Genomic DNA, 27,347 nt, shown 5'->3' on the forward strand with positions numbered 1-27,347 from the left:
ACTTGGTCGATGGCAGACATAGAATGGTTCCAACCACACGGGGGTTTCTATAAGCCATTGCTCCTCGTGCCTCTCTGTGGGGGCCAGGTTCTGGCTCGTGGTCCCCGGTAGGCCTAAGAACTCCATTCGCTTTAACTGATGCCAGGATCTAATATATTCATATCAGTCCAGATAGCTCTAGGGAGTCTCTGTGTCCCACCCAGAAAATGGCATTTCATTACATTCAACACTAGTTTTTTTTTATGAAATCAAGTTATGTATTTTATTCTTTTGAGGTATTCAATAATTGTATTGTGGCATTTTAGGTGCAGAGCAACAAGGCACAGATCAGTGGTCTACGAAGTAAAATAGCAGACGATGGTATAACTCCATATCGGCCGCCAGCACAGACTGGACCTCCCAAGGCTAAGTGGTCACAAGAGGAACTTCTTTTGGCTGTCCAAGGTAAACAGAATAGATAACATATTGTGGATCAACAGTGGAAAACACTGAAAGCTTCCCATATAGTTCAATTCATACTGTGATGGTTACTCCTGGGCCAATGAATGGGATAACTTTTAGCATACTAGAAAGGGGATTCCAGTTAGAGAACTAGACAAAGCACACCATTTGGTGAATACTATTGACAAATTAGCCAGGCTCCTGCTGAAAATTGTCAAACCAAAAAAATCATTACAATGTAGTGTATTCACCAAGCAGAATTCAGATACAGTGTAATCTAATTACGTATTGGGTAATTTGCACAAAATCGATGTACATACAGGTATACACTCTGCATACAATTCAGGCTACCCAGTATGATTATAGATCAGCATGTGCACATAGGAAGCTGCCAACTTGACTTTGGTTTTTGTCTTTTGATGAGAATTTCTGGGGGGAGCCCCTTTGGCTTCCCAGAGCTTACTAGGCTGATATGCTAATGTCAGACTTTGGCATCAGTCATGTGTATGGAGTTCTGTGGGCCTACCGAGGACCATGAGCCAGAACCTGGCCCCCTCAGAGAGGCCTGGGGAGCAATGGCCTATAGAAACCCCCGTGTGGTTGGAAGCATTCTGTCTGCTATCGACCAAGTCAGGCATCCAGAAAGGTAAGCGTCCCAAAACAAACTCATATTCTGGGGAAAATTGCTATCACAAGCCGAACAAGTGGATAGAACTCCCCCTGTGTTCCCTGGTAAGTGTGCCCCTTGTGTTTATTGGTCTGTCTTTATCTACCCTCTCATTTCTTCTGAGGGGTCTTGCTTGTGGTGGTGTTGTCCCCTCTGGTTCTTCTGTCTCCCAGTGACGTGCGGTTTAATTCCTGTTGTCTCTCATCTTAGCTCGTACCCCTCGGTTCGAGTGCTGGTCTGGGACCAGAGATCTTCCCGCGGCTCCGCCTCTTCCTCAGCTCATTTGGTCCATGGCAGGGCTGGTTCGGCTCTGCTTCAAGTCTTTCACGTTCTGTTGGTGATCAGGTGACTTCGTTGATGGTGTCCCACCTGTGTGCTTCTTTGCGGCAGTGTGGGTTTTTTTGGCGGTCCTTTCTTTTTCCTTCTGTCCCGTCTTAGGTGGCGTGTTTTGGTGGCGTGGTCTTGTCCTTCTCTTGTGGGGGTTCGGGGGCCGTCATTTTGCCACATACTGTTGCCTCGTATCGTGCGGCACTGGCGGAGCCACTTCTGCTTGCATTTGGTATTGATGTTACTTCTGTACCATTCCGCAAGCTGTCTCATGCATTTTTCACCTCAGGCTTGCTCATGTACCGCCTGAGCCGTCCTGGTCATTGGACAGAGTGCTCTTTTTTCTTTCTTCTCCTCTGTTTATTGTGGCCTCTTAGGTTCCGGTTTGTTTCTCAGGAGCTCTTTTCCTGCATTAGCCTCTGGGGTTTGGGTCGGGGAGCTGCATGCTCTCCTCTGGCGCGGGGGTTTCTGCTCCCTAAGTTGGGGCGATCGTTTTGTTCATCTGCAGCCATCCCCATCTTTTCTATCGACGAATGAGGCTGCTGCTTTCCGGAGTGGTCCTTGGGTTGGTGATGTTTAGTTGGTCGGGCCGGGGGTGCATCATGCTTTGTGTTCAGTTGCGGCCATCCGCCATTATGTGTGCGCCACGGCTTCTGTGTCCGGGGATGCACTTTGGGTTGATCCGGTTTCCCTTCTTCCCTGTACGTGGGTTCGGGTCTCCCAGGTCGTCTGCAGAGTTATTGCGTCCAGCCTGCCTGCAGTCTATCCTTGTGCCCGTGATGTCCATAAGTTCTCTGCCCTTGCTGTCGCTTTTGGTGACATGTCCTGGTCTGATGTTCGGGCTCGGGGCAGTTGGCGGTCGAACAGGGTCCTGGCTGCTCATTATCTCGTTGACGTTCCTGGGCCTATTCGCTCCTGTGTCGCTTTGGGTCGGCGATTGCAGCCAGTTGTCTCGACTTCGAGTTGTGGAGTGAGCAGCGACCGCTTCCCGGGTATGTCCCTCTATATTTTCCTCTGTAAGTAGTTAGCTCCGGGGAGCCAATGGGGCTCCCCCCCCAGAAAACCAGCGTTAAATGTAATGAAACGCCATTTTCTGGATGAGATCTGGAGGCTCCCCGGCCTCCCTCCCTCCGGTCGGCGTTTTTTTATGTTTTTTTTTTACATCCAGCCTCAGAACTGGTGGTGGATAGCCGGCGCGGTGGGTCTGGGGCTCCCCCTCCTCCCTCCCGGGAAGGGGGGAGCTGCGCAGACAGCGGCGGGGTGATGTGTGACGTCATGATCGTTTGCTCGTTTCTTTTAGGGTAGTTCTATCCACTTGTTCGGCTTGTGATAGCAATTTTCACTAGAATAGGTGTTTGTTTTGGGACGCTTACCTTTCTGGGTGCCTGACCTGGTCCATGGCAGACATAGAATGCTTCCAACCTCACTGGGGTTTCTATAACCCATTGCTCCTCAGGCCTCTCTGAGGGGGCCAGGTTCTGGCTCGTGGTACCCGGTAGGCCCACAGAACTCCATATACATGACTGATGCCAAAGTCTGACACTAGCATATCAGCCTAGTAAGCTCTGGGGAGCCGAAGGGGCTCTCCCCAGAAATACTCATCAAAAGACAAAAACCAAAGTCTAGTTGGCAGCTTCCTATGTGCACATGCTGATCTATAATCATACTGGGTAGCCTGAATTGCATGCAAAGTATATATCTGTATGTACATCGATTTTGTGCAAATTACCCAGTAATTAGATTATCTGAGTTCTATTTGGCGAGAATACACTTCATTGTAATGATTTTTTTGGTTTGACAATTTTGAGCAGGAGCCTGGCTAATTTGTCAGTAATAATGACAAATATTATTGTCATACACATGACTGATGCCAAAGTCTTACATTAGCATATCAGCCTAGTAAGCTCCGGTGACGACGGTGACGTCATACTAGTTTGCTCGTTTTTGTTTGGGGAGTTCTATCCACTCATTCGGCGCCTACCTATCTGGGTGCCTAACCCAGTCGAAGGCAGACATAGAATGCTTCCAATTCAGGGACGTCAAGCTTACCGCTTTCGTTGCCTTTGAATCTGGCGCCTCGCGTTTTCACACTCCTTATTCAGGTCATGGTGGCCCTCCTGCTTCTGTTAGGTGTTTCGGGTTCTGCCTACCTTGACGACTGGCTGGTTTGGGCTCCCAACCAGTCCGCGTGTCTGCTCATCAGGGATTTGGTTCTTTCTTAGCTCGCCAAGTTCGGGTGCCTGGTGAACTGGCAGAAGTCCCATCTGGTTCCCTATTAGGATCGGTCTTGGTTGGATCTTGTGTATGACGCTCGGACCACTTCTTTGTCTCTTCCTCTGGGGGCTTTGCTTCACCTGTGTTCTCGCCTTCGTCTGTACCTGAGGAGCTCTTGGGTCACGCGGCAGTTGCTCAAGGGTTTGTGCGGGAGCCTGAATTTTGCCATTATTGTCTACTCTGGGTTGGGTGTCTTTTCATCGGCTGTCAGGTTCCTTCGCTGATGTCCCTTCCGCCTCTCTCACGACCGCTGGGTTTAGCTTCCATGGGCTTTGCGTCGGTTGCTATGTCACTGGCTTCCTCTCTGGGTTCTTCAGGGTTCAATGCCTTGGCGCCTACCCGAGGCCTCGCTCGATGTGTTCACGGACGCGTCGTCTCTTAGCTGGGGCTTTGTGACCAGTACTCACCAGGGCGGCCAGGGATGGTTGGGTCCGTCCTTCAGTCGGGCTCACAGCACGGTGCGGGAGTTTGCGGCTGTGTTCATGTCACTCCGGAGGGTTCAGGTCTCTCACAGATCAACGATCCAGCTCCATTCGGACTGTTCTCCAGTGGTTCATTGCCTGAACCGAGGGCGGAGTTCCATGCTGTTCTTTGCTCTTTGGGGCTGGTCACTTCAGGTGATTCGTCTGCTGAGTTCTCTGGGTTTGGCTCTCCTGGCAGTTCACGTTCGGGGGGGGTTCCAATGTCATGTTGGACTGCCGTATGTTTACAGAGGTACCTCATGCTTACAGAAGTTCCGCCTCTGTGTGTCCATTTTACTGCTTGGTTTCTCGGCTGCCCTTTGGGTATTTGGTGTTTTGTCTCCCTAGTTTACCGTAGGGTAAGAGACAGTTTTAGCACTGGTAAGGGGCGCATGGTGCTGCACAGCTTGTTGTCATCTATCACAGCGGCCGGCTCTGTTCCTTGGGGTACATTGTTCTCTTACGGGGTTTTGTTTTTCTTTTTGTTTTTGTCTTGGTCGGGGGTTCTGCCCTATTTACCACTGGTGTTTGGTAGGTGTTCAGATGTTGGTCTACCTTGACGACTGGCTGGTTTAGGCTCCCAGCCAGTCCGCTTGTCTGCTAGCCAGGGATCTGATTTTTTCTCAGCTCGCCGGGTTCGGGTTCTTGGTGAACTGGAGGAAGTCCCATCTGGTTCCCTCCCAGGTTCGGACCTGGCTGGGCCTTGTGTGGGGCTCTCGGACCGCTTCCTTGTCTCTTCCTCCGGAGGCTTTTTCTGTGGCTGCAATCCCGCTTGTGCCTGTTTCTGGAGCTCCCGGGTCACCCGGCGGTTGCTCGAGGGTCTATGCGGGAGCCTGAGCTTCGCGATGCTGGTCTACCCGCCGGGTTGGGTTTGGCTTTGTCGGCTGTTCTGGTTCCTTTGGGGACTTCCCTTCCACTTCTCTTGCGATCACTGGGTTCGAACCCCGGGGGGCTTTGTGTCTGTTGCAGCGTCACCGGCTTCCTCTAAGGGTTTTTTGGGGTTCAGTGCCTTGGCCCCTACCCGAGCTTCGGGGGGTGTTCGATGCGGTCCTTGGCTCTTTGGCGCTGGTTGCTTCGGGTGACTCGTCTGCTGAGTTCTCGGGGTCTGGCTCTCCTGGCAGTTCACGTGCGGGGAGTGGGGCATTCACGGAAACTCATACGAAAGATTACATGGATAGTGAATTCTGGATTCTAAATTATAATTTATATAGATGTGATAGAGAAAATAGGTCAAATGGAGGAGTAGGTCTGTATATTAAAGAGAACCTGGTATGCACAGAGCTACTAAACTCAACTAATGAGGTGGTAAAGGTACTTGGAATTAAGGTAGAAAAAAAACTTAATTGTTATTCTAATATATTAACTGCCAGATACAACGGTTGAGGAATTCACAAAGCAGATGCACAAAATAGGGAACATCCCTGATAATCTAGCGAACCCAGCACCTATTATCTTCCTTGGAGATTTCAATTTACCAAGTCTAAGATGGACAAACATCCAGATGGATCATAGGATGGATTACGAGAACTTTCAAATCCAGAGATCCCATCACGATGGTTGTACTCTTTAAGTCACTGGTGTTGTCCCATCTCGAGTACTGCTAAGTACTCATTTCCCCCTTCAGAGCAGTAGAGATTGCTGAAATAGAGGGAATACAGAGAACATATTGTCACGTGGGGGTGGGCGGTCCGGGGCTCTGCTAACACTTAACTGCTAGGGGCTCAAAGGCCCAAATACTCAGCCCCTCCGACTCCCTGGATTCACCGGAGTCTCCTTGGTCACACAAGATAGGACCAACAATGCCCACCTCCGCAGGTCTTTGCTTCCACCACAAAGGGGTGCCACTGATTCACCCTGGAAGCCCTTCAGTCAAACACGGGGAAACTGCTGTTAACAGTTCCGGCCTAGACCCGTGGGGGAGTGAAGGAAGACTCAGGCTTACCTATAACCATAACCTCCCTGAGTCTTGCCTGCCAGACAAAAAAAAAGGTTGCAGGAACTCCTTTCCCGCCTGTCTTCTCTATCTTCCTCTTAGCAAGGTCGCCAGCTGGGTTATTATATCTGCACCCCAGCAATGCAGTTCAGTGGGTGTATCATATATCGTTTGTAGCCAGAAATGTATGCTCATAGAGAAATATCACAAATGGAGGCACACTCAAACACAGTAATAAAATGTGTGGATTTACTGACGCAAATTACATGAACACACACACACAATCACAAGTAATACATGAATATGAAATATGGATAATGAGTCTGGCGATCGTCAGCCTCTTCTTCCACGACCTCCAACACTCCTTCAACTGGGCAGAAGGACAGGAGTTTCACACTCTCACAGGAGGGCCTCTTCACCACGTCGGCACCTCTCCTTCACTGTCCTGTCATCCGTACACACTGTCCTCTCTGACAGTCCTGGACACAAGCTGCCTTGCAGCCTATTCTACTATTAAAGTAATAAAGTCTTGCTGCCACATACACAAGTAAATATTGTGGCCTAACTAGCCTACTCATACAAGGGGTAATGGGAGGGAAAAATGATCTACCTTACACTCCTGGCTCACGACGCCTGTCCCTCGATGGTGTGAGGTTCCCACGCTTCCTTGGGTCGATCCTCGACGATCCAGGGCGTTCCACAGGTCCTCAGGTGTCGTGAAGCCTTCGCGTCGTCGCCGTTCCAATCCCTGAGATTCAGCTGCCCCAATCCTGGTTCATCGACGGGCGCTGAGCTAATCACTATTTTTCCCCACACTCGCCTCTCCCACAGGGCGTCGCTCCTTGTCCTAGGCACGGTGTCGTCCTTCCAAGATTCTCAGTGGATGTGACCCCAGTCACAGCTAGCTTGCTCGCCCACCTTCCAGACCTCAACGTCCAGCCAGCGGCGCCGCCCAGCGTCGTCGCCGACTATTTTCCAAGTTTGGGCACTTCTCTGCTCACTGAACTTGGTTCCTCTTTTGCTTCCCAGAAGCGCAAGGTCTCCAATAACTGGGATGACTGCGACAGCCAGCTCAATCCACTGAACAAGGCTTGCAGAGCCTCCAATCCCTGAGAGCCGACCGAGGCGCGTCCTGTCGCTTCCACGGTCAGTACAACTCTGACGTTGGCGCCGCCCGGGGCACTCGGTGACGTCATGGCGGGCCCTGATTTGTCGCCCGCGACCACGTCGGCCAATCCGCGATCGGCTTGTCTCCCTTCCAAAAGGTCATATCTGCCGCAGGGGATACTGTTTCATTTTATAACAGGGCGCCAATTTTCCTTTATTTACAACTTATAATATAACCTCCTTCCATTAAATGGCAGCCGGTCTGGTCGCCACATATATCACTAGACTCCCTGAACCTCAGAGAATCAGTAGGGAGAGCTGATATGACTCTTTAAGCCGGCAAACGAAAGAAATAGGAGAGGGCACCGTAACATACCCCTCCCCTTAAAATAAGAGTCATATCGGAAGAGCAGCACTCAAGAGGGCAACCTATACTCTTGCTCCCTCCGTTCCTGAAGTGTCACTCCTCCAGTTGGTGACGTGGCTCATACCACTTTGCCAGTCACTTGCCTCATTGTATCTCCACCTCGCATAGTACCGGGTGTGACGGGTGTTCCCTGAACACCTACAAGAAATCCTCTCTCCGTGGCTACGAGTGTACTCCCACGGCTCGTTACCACTGTAAGATTCAGTGCATGCAGCGCCTCCACCGCGTCGTGCACTCCGAGATAGTCTTGCATTTCCACTGCGTCCTACAGGTACTCCATGTTTCCTCTCATGATCTCCTCTTCGCCAACCTTCTCTCTTCTCGGTTCCTCTTCTCCCGTAGGTGCGTTGTCTCCTCACGGTGGCACTTGTAACCTGTACTCCATCCAGCAGCTTCCTCTCTTCCACACTAGGCCTTTGCGATGGCCCAATGCCCCTCTGGTTAGGCTGGCGCCTACCCTGGGTGTACCTATTCCCTGCTTTCTTCGTATTGCCTTTCCTATACCACTCGCTCCTTCGTTCCCGACGAACATCTTCACTCCTCCAGGAGATTCTCTTCCCTGCAGACGTCTTCTTCGGTTCGTGGTTGGGCTCATCCACCTCCCTGTCGCTCACCTCACCACGGTGGTTCATCTTGCACCTACCACTATTCATCTGGCCGGCATAGGGTGCACTGCGTCGTGGTTCCTCCACTCTGCCCCTCACCGCCGTTCGCTCATCCACTGAGCTTACTCTATTCACGTTTCTGTATGGAGGGAGTGCGGTCTGCAGCCTCCTCACCGCCCCAGGCGTTTGTACAGCTGCTCCTCGCCACTCCTCCACACGCATCATCAGGCTTAGTCGGAGGTCCCCGTCGGGGTTTTCCACAACCTCCGACGACCTCTCTGCACTCTCGCCCTCGTTGTCGTCGTCTCTGGCGACGTTTTCCCTGTCGAAGTCGGCTTCCTCACTATTATTTGGAGCGACTGATACCTCACCTGGCAGGGTTGTACCGCTGCTTGAAACATAGGCACTCCTGGCCCAATCGGGTTGTATCCTGCCTCCTCCGAGGTCATTACCCAGCACCATCTGTACATGCTCTAGGGGTAACTTAGGGGCTACAGCTACTATAGCTCTCTCGACTCCGTAGTCGGCAATCAGCTGTACTTCGTGAAGTGGCAACCTGTATTCCTCCCCCACACTGCGTATCCTCACCACTCCCACAGGTGAATCATTAAATTCCTTGGGGAGAATACTCCTGGTCACCATACTTATGTCAGCACCCGTATCTCGAAGCACGGCAACCTCCACTGGGTCTGACTTTCCAAACTTCACGTTGGCCTCGAAAACGAAGGGATGTTCACCCAACTTCATTTCCCAACCATTCACGTTGGGTCCACTATAATATGGGGTGTGAACAAACACTCTCTCCTCTTCCAACATTAATCCTACATTCCTTTGGTGCTCCTCACACTTGCGGGCATAATGTCCTCTCACACCACAGTTGTAGCATCGGCCACCTCCCCTGGGCGGCCACTCGCCAGTCACTCTGGCGGTACCACTTGCAGACGTCCCCTGGGTCCTCCTTGGACTCCCCGTCGTCGTGTCCGGGACTGCAGCACTTGCTCCCGAGTTAGGTCCACTGCTCACAGCTTGGGGCTTCCTCCCCGCGTCTCTTGAGCTCTTGAACCACGTTACTTCATCGGGCACACTACTCTTGGGAGAGTCCCCACTCGTCCTCGCTCCTCCTGAACTCCTAAAGTTCCCTCCCGACCTTGGGTAAGGCGAGTGTCTGGGTGGCCCTTCCCCCCTGATATGTAGTGCCTCCTCCAGCATGTCGGCTCGATCCGCTGCAGCCTTCAGGTCCTTAATACCTGCTTCTCTCACCCTTACTCGCAACTCTGGATGGAGCACCGACATGAACTTCTCCATCACTATCAGTTGTTTGATATCATCCACCGACTCCGCTTCCTCCGCCTTCAACCATCGTAGGAATTTCCGTTCCATATCCCTGGCGGTCTCGGCGTAAGTCTTTCCCGACGCTCTTGTACACTCTCTGAACCGCTTCCGGTACATCTCCGGAGTCAGCCGGAATGAGTGGAGAACCGCATTCTTAATCGCGTCATAACTAGTACACTCCTCTAGGTCCAGCATGTTATAGGCTTCCCGGGCCTCACCAGTCAACCTGCCCTGGACCAGAGCAGCCCAATCATCTTCCGGCCACTCCTTCAGAGTCGCTATCCGTTCAAAGTGTTCGAAGAACGCCTCAGCTTCTTGTGGTTCGAACGTAGGTAAGTCACGTTCCCTTACCTTGAGGTCATCCCGCCGTGCAGGTAGTGAGGGCAGACCACGTTCAACGCGACGCAATTCGACTTCTTTCTTTGCCTTTATCTCCTCCAGTCGCAGTTGTCTCTCTCCTTCTTCTCGCTGCAGCTGCAGCCGTGCTTCTCGCTCACCTCGCTGCAGCTCAGCTGCACGTTCCTCTCGCTGCAGTTCAGCTGCACGTTCCTCTCGCTGCAGCTCAGCTGCACGTTCCTCTCGCTGCATTTGCGCTTCTCTTTCCTCTCGTCGCAGCTGGGCTTCCAGTTGCATCTTCATTATTTCCAGTTGCAGGCTCCTCTTACTACAGCTGGACCTTCCACTGCTCCCATGTTCACTGTGAATTCTCTCCACACTGGTAGGCGCTTGGGGTGGCCCTAGTCGGGACGGTTCACCTTGCGACGGCTCTCCTCGGGACGGCTCCTCTTGAGATGGCTCCTCTCCCGTCGCTTCCTCTCGAGCTGTGAGCTGTGCCATGATCTCTATCCTTCGCTCCGCTACCTTAGTCGTCCTCAACCTGATCCCAAAGTGGTTTGCCACTTGTTGGAGCTGGGCCTTGGTGCACTCTTCCAAAATTCCCTCGTCCCTTGTGTCAATAAATTTCTTTACTTTGTCTTCCTCCATCTCTATATCATTGAGCATACACGACAGCACAGACAAGTTAGTAGGCACTAATTTCACCGTTTCAGTCCCTTAGCTGGTTGAGTAACAGTACCACCGAATTCACTGGCCACACTGTATTAGTACCCTGGCAACACTTGTCTTGCAATTTGGTCCACACTGTAGCTTGATCCACGCTTCCTGGCGAAGTTCCCAGTTCTTGGCTACTGGGGTTCGAATCCTGGCAAGGTCGCCAGTTCTCTTGTCACGTGGGGGTGGGCGGTCCGGGGCTCTGCTAACACTTAACTGCTAGGGGCTCAAAGGCCCAAATACTCAGCCCCTCCGACTCCCTGGATTCACCGGAGTCTCCTTGGTCACACAAGATAGGACCAACAATGCCCACCTCCGCAGGTCTTTGCTTCCACCACAAAGGGGTACCACTGATTCACCCTGGAAGCCCTTCAGTCAAACACGGGGAAACTGCTGTTAACAGTTCCGGCCTAGACCCGTGGGGGAGTGAAGGAAGACTCAGGCTTACCTATAACCATAACCTCCCTGAGTCTTGCCTGCCAGACAAAAAAAAAGGTTGCAGGAACTCCTTTCCCGCCTGTCTTCTCTATCTTCCTCTTAGCAAGGTCGCCAGCTGGGTTATTATATCTGCACCCCAGCAATGCAGTTCAGTGGGTGTATCATATATCGTTTGTAGCCAGAAATGTATGCTCATAGAGAAATATCACAAATGGAGGCACACTCAAACACAGTAATAAAATGTGTGGATTTACTGACGCAAATTACATGAACACACACACACAATCACAAGTAATACATGAATATGAAATATGGATAATGAGTCTGGCGATCGTCAGCCTCTTCTTCCACGACCTCCAACACTCCTTCAACTGGGCAGAAGGACAGGAGTTTCACACTCTCACAGGAGGGCCTCTTCACCACGTCGGCACCTCTCCTTCACTGTCCTGTCATCCGTACACACTGTCCTCTCTGACAGTCCTGGACACAAGCTGCCTTGCAGCCTATTCTACTATTAAAGTAATAAAGTCTTGCTGCCACATACACAAGTAAATATTGTGGCCTAACTAGCCTACTCATACAAGGGGTAATGGGAGGGAAAAATGATCTACCTTACACTCCTGGCTCACGACGCCTGTCCCTCGATGGTGTGAGGTTCCCACGCTTCCTTGGGTCGATCCTCGACGATCCAGGGCGTTCCACAGGTCCTCAGGTGTCGTGAAGCCTTCGCGTCGTCGCCGTTCCAATCCCTGAGATTCAGCTGCCCCAATCCTGGTTCATCGACGGGCGCTGAGCTAATCACTATTTTTCCCCACACTCGCCTCTCCCACAGGGCGTCGCTCCTTGTCCTAGGCACGGTGTCGTCCTTCCAAGATTCTCAGTGGATGTGACCCCAGTCACAGCTAGCTTGCTCGCCCACCTTCCAGACCTCAACGTCCAGCCAGCGGCGCCGCCCAGCGTCGTCGCCGACTATTTTCCAAGTTTGGGCACTTCTCTGCTCACTGAACTTGGTTCCTCTTTTGCTTCCCAGAAGCGCAAGGTCTCCAATAACTGGGATGACTGCGACAGCCAGCTCAATCCACTGAACAAGGCTTGCAGAGCCTCCAATCCCTGAGAGCCGACCGAGGCGCGTCCTGTCGCTTCCACGGTCAGTACAACTCTGACGTTGGCGCCGCCCGGGGCACTCGGTGACGTCATGGCGGGCCCTGATTTGTCGCCCGCGACCACGTCGGCCAATCCGCGATCGGCTTGTCTCCCTTCCAAAAGGTCATATCTGCCGCAGGGGATACTGTTTCATTTTATAACAGGGCGCCAATTTTCCTTTATTTACAACTTATAATATAACCTCCTTCCATTAAATGGCAGCCGGTCTGGTCGCCACATATATCACTAGACTCCCTGAACCTCAGAGAATCAGTAGGGAGAGCTGATATGACTCTTTAAGCCGGCAAACGAAAGAAATAGGAGAGGGCACCGTAACAATATACAGCACGCATAGACGCGATAAAGCACCTAAATTATTGGGATCGTCTCAAAGCTCTCCAAATGTACTCACTAGAAAGGAGACGAGAGAGATAACAAATAATATACCCATGGAAAATACTGGAGGGCCAGGTCCCTAATCTACACAGTAAAATAACAACGCACTGGAGTGAACGATATGGAAGAAAATGCAGAATAGAACCAGTGAAGAGCAGGGATGCCATAGGCACAATCAGAGAACACTGTACAAACAGCAGAGGTTCGCAGCTGTTCAACATCCTCCCAGCGACTATGAGAAATATTACCGGAACAACCGTGGACATCTTCAAGAGAAAACTTGACTGTTTTCTAAAAGACGTTCCGGACCAACCAGGCTTTAGTGGGTATGTGGGCCTGCGGGCCGCTCCAAGCAACAGCCTGGTGGACCAAACTCTCACAAGTCAAGCCTGGCCTTGGGCCGGGCTTGGGGAGTAGAAGAACTCCCAGAATCCCATCAAGCAGGTAAGTGTCCAACGTCTTGGCCGATGGTCTGTCTCATTTTTCGTTCCCCTCTCCACGGAATGGATGGTCGACGCCGACTCCTTCCGTTGGCTTTGCCAGACGTTTGGACGCTCTGAGGTGGACCTCTTCGCATCGGCGTGGTCGCGGCGCCTTCCCCTGTATGTGGCGCCCTTTCCCAACTGCAAGGTCGTCGGGGTTGACGCCTTTCGGCAGGACTGGTCGAGGTGGGGGTTCCCGTACCTCTTTCCCCCGGTTCAGCTATTGCTCCAGGTCCTGACTCGCTTGGAGACTCACCAGGGGAGAATTATCCTCTTGGCCCCTTGGTGAGCAGCCCAGCTGTGGTTTGAGGCGCTGCTTGCTCGGTGTCCGAACCCGGAGGTTTTTCCTCGTTCCGCCTCTTCAGTAGATCGGACTGGTACGTCACGTGGATGGTTTGATCTTCTCCTCGAGTCTTTGCGTATGGTATTTTTGACTCGAGTTTATCATCATCTCTATGGTAATCAGGTGGCTTCCTTATTAGTATCCCACCTGCGGGCTTCGTCTCTGCAGCAGTATGAAGTTTCCTGGCGGTCCTCCGGTTCTTCTTACGTCTTCGTCGTTGTACTTCGCTTTCTGTTAGGGTGTTGTCCTTTCTCTCTTAGTTGTTCCAGGACCGTCTCCGTATGCCTAACACTGTCGCCTCGTATCGTGCGGAGCTGGTGGAGCCGCTTCAGCTTGCTTTCGGTATTGATGTCACGTCTGCACAGTTTCGCAAGCTGTCTCGGGCGTTACCTTATCTTACCTTGAGGTTACCTTGTGGTGCTTCCGGGGCTTAGCGTCCCCGCGGCCCTGTCGTCGACCAGGCCTCCTGGTTGCTGGACTGATCAACCAGGTGGTTGGACGCTGCTGCTCGCAGCCTGACGTATAAGTCACAGCCTGGTTGATCAGGTATTCTTTGGAGGTGCTTATCCAGTTCTCTCTTGAACACTGTGAGGGGTTTGCCAGTTATGCCCCTTATGTGTAGCGGAAGCGTGTTGAACAGTCTCGGGGCTCTGATGTTGATAGAGTTCTCTCTCAGAGTACCTGTTGCACCTCTGCTTTTCAACGGGGGTATTCTGCACATCCTGCCATGTCTTCTGGTCTCATGTGATGTTATTTCTGTGTGCAGGTTTGGGACCAGCCCTCTAATATTTTCCACGTGTAAATTATTATGTACCTCTCCCGCCTGCGCTCAAGGGAGTACAGATTTAGGCTCTTTAGTCCGTCCCAATAGTTTAGATTTTTACTGAGTGGATTCTAGCAGTAAGGGATCTCTGCACGCTCTCCAGGTCAGCAATTTCTCCAGCTTTGAAAGGGGCTGTCATTGTGCAGCAGTACTCCACTCTAGAGAGCACAAGCGTTTTTGAAAAGTATCATCATCGGTATAGCATCTCTAGTGTGAAAAGTTCTTGTTATCCAACCTGTCATTTTTCTTGCAGTTGTGACGGCTACTTTATTGTGTTCTTTAAAGGTAAGGTCTTCCGACATGAGTACACCCAGATCCTTTACATTGCATTGCGTTGTTTCACCTCCGGCCTGATCATGCGCCGCCTGAGCCGTCCTGGTCATTGAACAGAGTGCTCTCTTTTCATTCTTCTCCTCGTTTTGTTGTGGCCCTTTCGGTTCTGGATTGTTTTTCGAAGGCTCTTTTCCTGTTGGCATTGGCCTCTGGGGGTCGGATGGGTGAGCTTCATGCTCTCCTCCGGCGCAAAGGTTTCTGCTCCTTCGGTCGAGGTGATCGGTTTGTTCGTCTGCAGCCTTCTCCTTCTTTTCTGGTGAAGAATGAGACTGCTGCTTTCCGGAGGGGTCCCTGGGTAGTTGATGCTTGGTTGGTTCGGCTGGGGGTGCATCATGTTTTGTGTCCGGTTGCAGCTCTCTGCCGTTATTTGCGTGCCACGGCTTCTGTGTCCATGGACGCGCTTTGGGTTGACCCAGTTTTCCCCTTTCCTGTTCCCAGGCTCGGGTCTCTCAGATCGTCCACAGGATTATTAAGTCTAGCCAGCCTGCTGACTATCCCCGTGCCCAAGACGTTCGTAAGTTTTGTGCTTTGGCTGCCATCTTTGGCAACATGAATTGGGTTGACAGTCGGGCACAGGGTTTTTGGAGGTCGAGCAGGGTCCTGGCCGCTCGCTACCTTGTCAATGTCCCTGGACCTAGTAGGGCCTGCATTGCATTGGGTGGGTCAGCGGTTACAAGAAGTTGTCACGACTTCGCATTAAGGAGTGAGGACTGACCATCTCTCGGGTAAGTCCCTGTATTTTTCCTTGTCTTTGGGTAGTTAGCTCTGTGGCACTGATGGGGCTCCTTCCAGAAAACCAGCATTAAATGTAATGAAATGCCATTTTTCTGGTTGAGACCTGGAGGCTCCCCGGCATCCCTCCCTCCCTCCGGTCGGCAGTGTTTTTGCGTGTTTTTGACATCCAGCCTAAGAACTGCCAGTTGGATCAGTGCAAGGGTCTTTGGCTCCCCCTTCCCCCTCCTGGAGAGGAGGGGGGGGGGGGGGTGCACAGACAGCGGCGGCGTGGCAACATGATGACGTAATGCTCGTTTGCTAATTTTTGTTTGGGGAGTTCTGTCCACTTGTTCAGCTTTCGGTAGCAATATTTTCACCAGAATAGGGGTTTGTTTTGGGGTGCCTATCATTCTGGGAGCCATACCCGGTAAATGGAAGACATAGAATGCTTCCAATCACATGGGTTTTTTTATAGGCCATTGATTCTTGTGCCACTCCGAAGGGGGGGGGGGGGGCAGGTTCTGGCTCGTGGTCCCGGTAGGCAAGAACTCCATGCACATTGATGCCAGAAAGTTATACATATCCATATCAGCCTGGATAGCTCCGGGGAGCCTCCAGGTCTCACCCAGAAAATGGCTTCTCATTACATTCAGCGCTGGGTTTTTTAATGGGCTGTATAACCAGACACACACACATTTATTTTTAAACAGAGTTAGAATATAAGAGATTGATTGGCAGTAATAAACACTCAAACATCCATATCCCATCCACCATATTCCCTTACCAATCCCACACCTCTACCAACCATATCCCCACCCCACCCGACCCATCATGTGGCTACACTGCTCAATACAGTATGTCTTTGTATTTTAAAATATCAGATATAGCAGCACAAAAGCCTTCTTTAGTCATCTGCTATTGAAAAATATCTAGTTCTGCATAACATCCATTAACAAAATACTTCATGGATCACTTAAACCCAAGATATTTGAGACTGTAACCTACATAGAACAATGGGTGGAGTGTTTAAGAATGGTATTTACAAATCTTTTTCTGAAATTAACCTCTAGTAGTTGGAAAAGATAATCTGCTTAAATCTAGGTACTGAACTTTGTACTTAAGTATGTTTAGACTTGTAACATTGTTCCTACGTGTGCACAAGAAATTAGCTCAAAAAAAAAAGTTATAAAATGCATTTTAAATCATGTTTGTATTTTCAGCTGTTCGATATTTTGGGAAAGATTTCAAGGCAATTGCAGAAATAGTTGGCAACAAAACCGAGAATCATGTTCGCAGCTTCTTTGTAACATATCGAAAGCGCTACAACCTAGATGGTGTCCTGAGAGAGTGGGAAGAAGAGCATGGTCCAGTTCGTGCAAATACTGACGAGTAGCTGGTCTGTGAAAGTATATGTATATATTCACTAAACTATGTGTTTGGTTATTTAATGAAAAAAAAAAAGGAAAAAATAATGTTGTTTTGCACCTTGAACTTTGCATCATAATTTATGATTAGTCGAGGAAAAAATACCCTCATCCATACTCTTGACAGGTTTGATCAGTGGAAAGTATTGCCCAGAACAAGTGTATCTTGTAGGGGTACCTTTGACATTGAAGTAGCAGATTATAATTAAAAGTCAGGTGAAGAATTAGTGAAGACATTTGTATTGTTATCCTTATCTTCATTCAAATTCATCCTGTATTTCATTCTTAAAGATAGAAGCTTTTGAATACAGCTACTTCTTTCCTTCTCCCTTTCGCTCTCATGCCGCCTCATCCCCATCTTCATTAAAATTCTCATTCTCATTATTATTGTTACTGAATGAAAAATTTGTTTTAAGTTCTGTTTAAAAAGTCAGTTTTTGACAAAACCAATAAAATGTACCATTTAAAGGCAGCATATATAAAAATCACTCATACCTTCAACTGTGTATGCTTGTATATCTGTTAATGCTGTGTAATTTAAAGTTATGGATGCCTTTTCTACTTGGGGGAAAAACTCTTTCAGTGTTGTCATTCACGAGTATTTAAGAAATTCATGTACATTAAAATACTGTAGTTGTAAATAACCCAAAGAAAGAAGACAGAAAGCATGGTATTTGAAAATGTGAAACATAAATGTGTGATATTAATACTGTAGCATGTTACAAAAATAATTGTCACACAAGGGACCTACAGTTACGTAGGACAACACACATTTATGATGCTTGTCATAGATATGTTTTGTATTCATAAAAAAAAAAAGAGATTTTTAAATTATTTGCAAACTTCAGCATTTGTTGTGAGATAATGATGAATGACAATAGTTGCATAACCTGTACCGGTAATTGAGTGCTATTGTTGGGTTACAGCAGCAGCCCCAGGAGAACAGTCTCTAGCACCTAGAAGTATTATGATAAGTAATGATATTCAGCCCTTTATCATGGTATAATTATTACAAGTAGCTTATTTAAATTTTGCAGGTTTGTAAATAACTTGTAAAAAGAATTATTGGAATTGGAACTAAATTGTCCATTTGTAAACTGTACACAAGTGTAGAAAATTTTATATTTCCATGTATAGTAGGAAAAGAATAGCAACTTATATTTTTTAATGTTCAGACCATTTCTTACTGTCCATAACCATACACAAACATCATATTACTTTCTGTCTTACCATCTAAGGCATCCTCTGCTCCTTAGACAATGTCATAATATGTTTAGCCTTTATTGGTCAAGTAAGAGAGTGTACAGAGTACACTTGAATGGTTAATACCATGTTGTTTGTCATATTCTCACAAGTTAACACCATGTTATATATGACATTCAGAAATTAACATGATATTATCTGCCATGTATCCAGAAGTAATATTGTTTGTTACCTGTAAATTTGGATAGACTGCTCTGCCAAAGCATTTGGTGTCTCCTTCCAATTTCCCATTTATGTAGCTAATTTAGTTACCTTAATGTCGTTTGTACATCAAGAGTGAATAGAAGGAACGTTTTTAATTTATTTAATTTTTATTTGATTAATTTGTGTGTAAAGTGATGTTTAACCCCTTAAGTAGTATGTATACAAGAATCTCACTTTGTTCACTTTGTATCTAAGCTCATTAAACTGCCAGATCACCAACAAGAGAGATGTGGTGACCTTCTTACAGACAAAATAGCTCAAGTTGCATATTAGGGGATAATTCCATTTTGACAATTATGGGGCCCAGTGGTTCTTATATATACAACTGAGTCTTGATTATCTAAGTTACAGTACAGTAAATAGCTCCAGAGGCATCTCGGTACATTTTAATCTTGATTGTTCAAATGGTGCTTGTATTAAGAGGATAAATGTAAAGATATATATTTAATAGTATGCAAGAATAATCACACACACAAAAACCAAGTGTTTCACATGCATAAGTATCCATGAGGAAAATGAAACAAAAATTCCAAACGTTTTCGTGTTACAACACATTATCAAGGAAATATAGCAGAATTTCCTTTGTGTTGAAACATGAAAACTTTCAGAATTTTTTGTTTCATATTTGTAGTGGATACTTAAATTTAATAGTATGTGTGGGAAATTAGATTGCTTGGAAGCTTGTGCACTGTAGTGCATAGTCAACCAACATATTAATTTGTACCAGAACGAGTAATTTCTTTGTTCATATGCACTGTGAAGCAACACACACAGTACAGTAGCTGATCTATTATCCATCAGCCAAATATCCAGATAGATGACAATAAAATGGCCAAAAAAAAAAAAAATATTTGTATGGATTCTCCATGACGAAGACCAAGACGTGAAAAATGTGCTGGATAAACTATTAAAATACTGTACAGTAGTTGGAAAAAATAAATCTATTTTACATATGTATTTCACCAGTAAAAAATTAACTAATTTGTTTATTTACTTGAGACCCCAAAAATATCTATGCTTAGTCAAATGCTCAGAACCCAATGGGTCTGTGTGGTTCGAATTAGAGTTGTTGTATTTATTGTACACTTATTTGTGCACATCATGTATACTATATTACTATTACTGTACTGTACGCTCATACTGTGGCGAGGAACATAGCTTGTGTAAATATAAAACTAATCAAGATTCATTTCCTTTGCTTTATTTTCTCTGTAGATGGTATTATCGAGTTAATCGACGAGTACTCGAGTGGACATCACTATTTAAGCCTCTAGTTACTTGCAGCTAACTCTGTTAACTAATTCTTAGTTAATCACTGTCAGAGATAATCAAGACTTGAATGTATTGTTTTTTCTTGGAATGCCTGAACTTATTATTTCAGATGTGTGAACTGTGCCATTGCAGGCAACATCATCTTCGAGAAGTATGATGCTGCTTTTGAAAATTTCAAGAAACAACTTGTTTGCTAGAGTTTTACAGTATTAAGTTTTATTATGCAATTTGGTGCCTGAGGAGTGTGCATAACGGAAAATATTTTATTTTTTATTTCTTTGTTCTTAAAAGACATTTCTCCTATTCAAAGAACATAATGTTTCAGTTGATTATATCACTTTGCAGTTATATAAAAATCTTTATAATAGAATGAATTTCTCAGGCCTCATTTATCACCTGTATATAAAACATATTTCATGGCCACACTGATAAGCATTTGTATATATTTGCATCAAGCCTTTAGAATAACAGATAAGTTAATTATAGTCATAGTAGTTCCTTAATGAAGCCACTTTTCTTTGTTTTGCACTTTATGAAATACTTACCTATCAGTGACTGGGGGAGTGTAAGTTAGCTCTTTATGCCCCACCTTCTAATCGCTTATACATGATGCACTAATTGCCTCTCTCAGCATTAATATGTTCATTATATTTTTCCTGAAGATGTGGATCAAATTGGCTTTAGCAATTTTCCCATTCAATCCATTCCATTTGCCAGCTATTGTACATGTACAGGGAATGAGAATTTCTTAACATTTCTTTGACTCGATTGCATGTCCACCTTCCACTGATATCCTGTTGTCCTACCTCTTTTTATTTTAAATAGCCTTAATTTATCCAGTTTGTTTCTTCTCCTCCCTAAGGATGGGAGTGTGAGTTATCTCAACCTGTCTTCATAGTCGAGGTCTCTCAATTCTGATATTAATCTAGTTACAAACCTCTGAACTTTCTCAAATTTCTGCTTATGCTTCACAGTGTGTGGGTTCCATGCTGGTGCTGCATTCACAAGTAATGGCTTCACATAGGCAGTGTAGTTACAGGATGAGAGCTACGCTCGTGGTGTCTCGTCTTCCCAGTACAGTACTCTTTGTTATATAACGCTTTGAAACTACTGATGGTTTTGGCCTCCACCACCACCACCATTCTCACTTAGCTTGTTTTAACTGTGTACCACACTCACTGTTTGCAAAAGAAAACTTTCTGATGTTTTTTTGGCACCTTTGTTTCCTTCGCTTGAATCTGTGTTTTCTTTGTGATGTTGCTGGTTTCAGGAATTCCTCTTTGTCAATTTGGTCGATTCCTGTTAGTATTTTGTACGTAATGATCATATCGCCTCTTTTTCTTCTATCTTCTAGTTTTGGCATGTTTAACGTTTCTACTCTCTCCTCGTAACTCTTGTTTTACAGTTCCGGGAACCACTTTGTAGCATGCCTTTGCACCTTTTCCAGTTTCTTTGCGTTTATTGAGATTTGGGCACCATACAAATGCTGCATATTCCAATTTTGGTCTCACAAAAGTCATGAACAGTCAGTCTCTTTAGTATTTCACCATCTATATAATTAAAGGCAAGTCTGAAAGTTTAAAAGCGACGCATATGCTCCTCTCACAATATTCTTTGTGAGAGGAGCTCACAAAGAAAAGCTCAAAAGAGCTTTCTTACTATCCAAAACCACCCCCTAGGTCTCGTTCTTCATTGGAGTTCTGTAATTCCATTCCACATAATTTGTAAGATGCGTGTGGTCTATTTTCTCCGACTCCACATTCCATAACATGGCATTTATTCACACTGGATTTTATTTGCCACTTTATGCTCCAGTACTTATTTTATCTAGATTGATTTGAAGGGCATTACAATCGTCTCCTATCCTTCTAAGTGCCTCCCATCTTCCCTAGTATCTTAGCATGATCTGCAGACATGTTGAAATAATTCTTTATTCCTTCTGGTAGATCATTTATATAGACGACAAACATTACTGGTGCAAGAACTGAACACTGTGGTACTCCGCTAGTAAAACTCCTCCAGTCAGATACATTGTCTTTGATTACCAGCCTCATCTGTCTGTCAAAAATTTTCAACAAAGAAGTCTCCCTGTCAATCCTCCAGCATGTTCCAGTTTCCAGAACAGCCTCTTGTGTGGGACTCTGTCAAAAGTCTTTTTTATAGGTCCAGATAGACAGTGTCAACCCAACCATTTCTTTCATGTATTATCTCTGTGGCTTATCATAAAAACTTAGTAGTTCGATGACCGCTCGTAGTAGTTCGATGACCGAAATGTTCCGCTCGATGACGTTCTCTCTTTCCTCAGACAGAAGGTGTCAGAGGGTCTCCTTCCTCTCCCACTTCCCACTGACGTTTTCCTCGATCTCATTAGACTCTGTGTTGAATCTAACTCCTTCTCTTTCAACGGTAAATATTACACTCAAACTTTCGGTGTCGCTATGGGTTCCCCTCTCTTCCCTGTTCTTGCTAATTTCTACATGGAATACTTCGAAACTGTTCTTCTTCCTTCTATTGATACTCGTCCCTCTCTCTGGCTTCGCTATGTTGATGACATTTTTGCTTTATGGCCTAATGACCTTAATCTTTTCCAGCCTTTCCTCGCCTCTCTTAACAATCTGGCTCCTTCTATCCATTTCAAAGTTGAGTGGGAATCTAATTCCCTCCTTCCTTTTCTTGATGTTCATGTTCACAGCTCTGTGTCTGGGTTCTCTTTCTCTGTCTACCGTAAACCCATGCATAGTGGCATGTACATTCACTTCTTTTCCTACCATCCTCCTTCTGTTAAGAAAAGTGTCCTCGTCTCTCTCTTCCTCCGCGCTCTACGCATCAGCGACCCTCAGTTTCTTGATTCTGAAATTGCCTTTATCTACAAATCATTCTCTCGCCTTGGTTATCCTTTGCATTTCATCAACTGTGCCTACTCTCAAGCTAAATGAAATTTCTTTCATCCTAAACCTGCTTCCAACACTAATAGCACTGTACTATGCCTTCCCTTCATATCTGAACTCAAAACTTTTACCAATACCTTTCGTCCTCTTGACATTAAACTCGCCTTTCGACAAACTAACACACTTCGTAGCAATCTAGTTCACACTGCTCCTCCTGCTTCTAATGCTGCTGGTGTCTACTCTATTTCCTGTTCATCTTGTCCTCTCCAATACTTTGGCGAAACTGGCCGTACACTGAATGACAGACTTAAAGAACACAAGAGAAGTGTTATGTCTGCAGACACTAACAATGCTCTCTTCTGCCATGTGAGGGATTCTAATCATCCCATTGATTGGTCTTCCTCCAAAATAATCTTTCCTGCCTCTACTCTACACAGACGCCGTCTTGTAGAATCGGCTCTTATTAACAATGTACCCAACATGAACTTGAGTCCTGGCTTTGTTGCTGTGGACTCTTCCCTTTCACAGTATATACTCAAATGCTCTAATCTTTCTAACAAACGTGACTTAACATAAGCTTTCCCCCTTCCATTTCTTTCTTTCTCTTTCCCTTTCTTTCTCTCTTCTCCCTTTTTCTGTTCATTGTCTTCTACGCTCCCTTGCTATCCTCTTCTTATTCCTATTACTATCTTCTTCGGTGGTTATAATAGGAGCTGCCTCGTATGGGCCAATAGGCCTGCTGCAGTTCTCATTACTACTATCCCCTACACCTGACTTTCCTCCTCAGCTCTCTCTTGCCTATTTAATGCCTGTCCCTACCTGTCCTCATCACAATCGACTTGAGAATGGTCCAGGACGGACCGAAACGTCGTCGTCCCTTCAATTTCTAGTGTGTGGTCTGGTCAACATACTTCAGCCACGTTATTGTGACTCATCGCCTGCAAACTTAGTAGATTTGTTGCACAGTATCTTCTTGTTCGAAAACCATACTGTCTGTCCGTTATTATGTCATTAGTCTAGGAGTTCAACACATTTGTGTTTAACTATTGTTTTTAGTGTTGTGACTAACACACTTGCTAATGATACGGGTCTACAGTTTTAATGGATTTACAGAAAAGGCCTGGATCTGTTTTACATTTATCTGTTATACCTTTCTCAAAGTTTGCTTCTGCCTCTCTCCTCACTGTTATGTAATTGTAGTACTGGTATATTTGTGGGTTAGGCCTCTTCCTATATTGAACCCATTTTCTTGTCATTTCCGCTCTGGCCCTCTCACAATTTCTGTTGAACCAATCCTACTTTCTGGTCCTGCATCTCTGTTTTGGCATGAATGTTTGTGTGCCTTCATCATATATTTCGCAAAATTTGGCATACATCTCGTTTACTTCCTTGCCTAGCAACAAGTCTGTCCAATTAAACTCATTAAAAAAATTCTAAGTTCCCCATAGTGTCCTCTCTTAAAATCGAGTTTATCAACTGTTTCACTGTCCTCATTTTCTTCTAGATTATATCGCAAAGCATATTTCATTTCCAACAGGACATGATCACTCTTTCCTAAGGGAGGAAGGTACTGGATGTCAAATACCTCTTCTTCTTTCCTGGTGAATATTAGATCCAGTACTGACAGAACATTCCCCTTCCCTCATTCTTGTGACCTGCTTGATGTGTTGATACAAGAATCTCCAGAATGAGGTTTACAAATCTGCCTGTCCAAATGTCCTCCGTTCTTGCTTCGTAGGCCTCCTAGTATATTGCTTTAAAGAAGTCCCCCAGTACCAACAATAGTTATCTTTATCTGCTTTTACTAAAATCTCTCTCATGACCATTATGAGGCCCTCTCGTTTGTCATCCAGTTCTTCCTTTGTTCATGTGTTGCTTACGGGCTGTAGGCATTTATAATTTATCAGTTTATCATCCTGATTCCAAACCTGCATTGACATTTTGTCAACTTAACGAGGGTTTTGACTATTAACTCTTTCCTTTAGGTGTTCTTTCACCAGCACAGCCACTTTTTCCATCTTCCTAGTTTTCCTGTCACATCTCCAAACTGAGATTCCCTTGGAATACGATTCCCTTGGAATACGTATTCCCTTGGGTATACGACCTCATTTTAATATTTTCTATTATATATTTTCTATATTTTCTATTATTTTCTATTCTTTTCTCCTCAATATTTTCTTAATGTTTTGTCTGTTAGTGCGATAATATCTGGGACCTTAAGCTGAATTATATCTTTTAGTATTTTATTCCAATATTTTTTATCCACTCCATCTGTGTTGGTACTGTATATACAATTTTCAGGAACATGTTCCTTTTCCCTTTGTCCTTTATTTCCCCTTCTACTAATGATTTTGTTACTTTATTTTTATGTACTATTTCACTAGCTTTCCAGTCCCTAACACTGTATAGAAATTTTTTTCTTCATTTCTATTCCCATATAGACATTTCACTTCATCAATGTTTCTTCAGCTTTTCTCTGTCTTCCTTTGAGAGGTCTTGTCTTATTGACCAAAGTTTCCCATCCTCATCACACTGCAATTTCCTGGCATGTCTAAGCACTTCCACCATTTGTGTCACTGCATTAACCACTGACCTGCTCTGCTTCCAAATATGGCAACCCCCTGGTGTTTTGGAAATAAATTTTTTCCAAACAATTATTTTCTCTTCTTATGTTGTTAAAAGGCTATCTCTGATCACGGGAAACTAAAAAAAAAAAAAAAAATGTATGTGACATACATTAGCTGTGATGGAGCTGGGAAGTTCAGTAAATCATGGGTGCTGAGCAATGGAGCGCTCGGGGTCAGTCAGCCCCACCACCCCGTGGAGCTGCAGTTACCGCGAATATAATGTTTCACAATTATTTTGATGTTTCTCATTCGTTTCTAATCTGGTTTTTTGCTGTAATATTATTCAAAAGTGTGGAATTTATATAGTTCAAAGTGTGAAACATTGCTAGCTCAAAATTATGGAGCTCATATATGTGACATGCTACTATCAATCAAATAGTGTTTTTGCTGTTATTACACTATATATACACACATTGTATATACTCATCTACATATGTGTTCACTATAAAGAACCACTAAGTTGGTATGGTGAGCCCAAAAACTTGAGTGAGCTGCCACACCCAGCCAGCCCTCCCTCACTCCTCCAACACCTTACTTGCCAACATTCCTCCTCCCATCATACTATTATTGTTTTTATTACAATACACACGTTATGTATAAGTATCTTCCTTGTTTATTCACCATAACTATACAACTATGCTGGTATTGCGTCCAAACAGCACAGTGGCCATCATACACTGCATGACAAGTCACACAAGTAATTTTTCATTGTACCTCACCCTCTCTTCACTTCACCTCTTTCTCTCTCCTGCCTATATATATATCCAATACTTGACTTGTAACCACGTGTCTACAGACACACAACACCGCTCCTCTGCCAGGTAAGTCCTCTACGGGCTCACCATAGCCTGTGCCAGGTAAGTTACGAGCTCACCATAGCCCGTGCTACTTGGAACTTGTTCCGAGTAGCTGAATCTATAACAACAACAACATGACTTGTAAATCATTCATAAGAACAAGGTAACTGCAGAAGGCCTATTAGCCTATACAAGGCAGCTCCTATTTACACCCACTCATATACATGTTCAACCCATGTTTTGAAACACTCGAGGGACCCCACCTCCACAACGTTACGCTGTAATTGGTTCCACAAATCAGCAACCCTGTTACCGAGCCAGTATTTACCCACGTCTTTCCTAAATCTAAACTTATCCAATTTATACCCATTGTTTCTTGTTCTGTCTTGTGTTGATACTTTTAATACCCTATTAATATCCCCCCTTGTTATGTCCATTCATCCACTTGTAAACCTCTATCATGTTACCCCTAACTCTTCACCTTTCCATTGAATGCAATTTAAGCTTTGTTAATCTTTCATCATATGAAAGATTTCTAATTTGGGGAATTAACTTTGTCATCCTACGCTGGACACGTTCAAGTGAATTTATATCCATTCTATAGTACAGCGACCAAAACTGAACTACATAATCTAAATAGCCTAACCAGAGCAAGATACAGCTGAAGAACAACACCAGGTGTCTTGTTACTAACGCTTCGATTAATAAATCCTAGTGTCCTATTTGCCTTATTACGAACATTCATGCATTGATCCTTTGGTTTTAAATTCTTACTAATCATAACTCCCAGATCCCTTTTGCAATCTCAACACCATCTAGCTTGTATATTGTAACTCTAATCATCATTACCTAGCCTCAGAACTTTACATTTATCAGCATTAAACTGCATCTGCCAATCTTTTGACTATTTCAAAACCCTATTTTATATTGTTATTTTTATTACAAGTCTTCTTCCGTGTTAATTTCTTGACCGATTTTTGTATCGTCGGCAAATTAGTAAATGTTGCTACTCAAACCTGAATCTAAATCATTTATATATATTATAACCAACAGAGGTCCGAAGACAGAGCCTTGAGGCATTCCACTTACAACATTTTCCCACATTTAACCCCATTTATACTAACTCTGTTTCCTTTGGTATAGCCATGCCCTAATCCAACTTAATATAGCACCCCCAATACCATGAGCCTCTATCTTTTTAATCAGTCTTTCATGCGGCACTGTATCAAAACCTTTGCTAAAGTTAAGGTACACAACATGGCAAACCTTACCACTATCAACTGCCTGAACTATGCTGGAATAAAAAGATAGCAAATTTGTTAAACATGAACAGTCATTTGTAAAACCATGTTTTGACTTGTTTATTAATTTATGTTTTTCAAGATGAAGACGAATGGTATTTGCAATTATTGATTCAAGTAACTTTCCCACAAAAGACGTTAGGCTAATTGGCCGATAGTTTGATGCAAGTGATCTATCTCCTTTCTTAAAAACTGGTACCACATTCGCAACCTTCCACGACTCTGGCACTCTGCCTGACTCTAATGATTTATTAAATATGGTATACAATGGATCG

The 27,347-nt window shown here is 45.5% G+C and overlaps 1 protein-coding gene across 6 annotated transcripts in view; it reads left to right on the forward strand.

Annotated features, from left to right (window-relative positions):
* LOC123762743 (REST corepressor 1) overlaps window positions 1-18,413 on the forward strand; it is a 177,230-nt gene extending 158,817 nt beyond the window's left edge. For all 6 annotated transcript variants that reach the window (XM_045749492.2, XM_045749496.2, XM_045749493.2 and 3 more), the window contains 2 exons: window positions 306-444; window positions 16,517-18,413. In XM_045749492.2, coding sequence (XP_045605448.1) covers window positions 306-444; window positions 16,517-16,689 — 312 coding nt within the window. In that variant the 3' untranslated portion in view covers window positions 16,690-18,413. The remainder of the gene's footprint in view (window positions 1-305; window positions 445-16,516) is intronic.
* The last annotated feature ends 8,934 nt before the right edge of the window (window positions 18,414-27,347 follow it).

Source organism: Procambarus clarkii, chromosome 27, assembly GCF_040958095.1.
Source record: "Procambarus clarkii isolate CNS0578487 chromosome 27, FALCON_Pclarkii_2.0, whole genome shotgun sequence".
Lineage (NCBI taxonomy): Eukaryota > Metazoa > Arthropoda > Malacostraca > Decapoda > Cambaridae > Procambarus > Procambarus clarkii.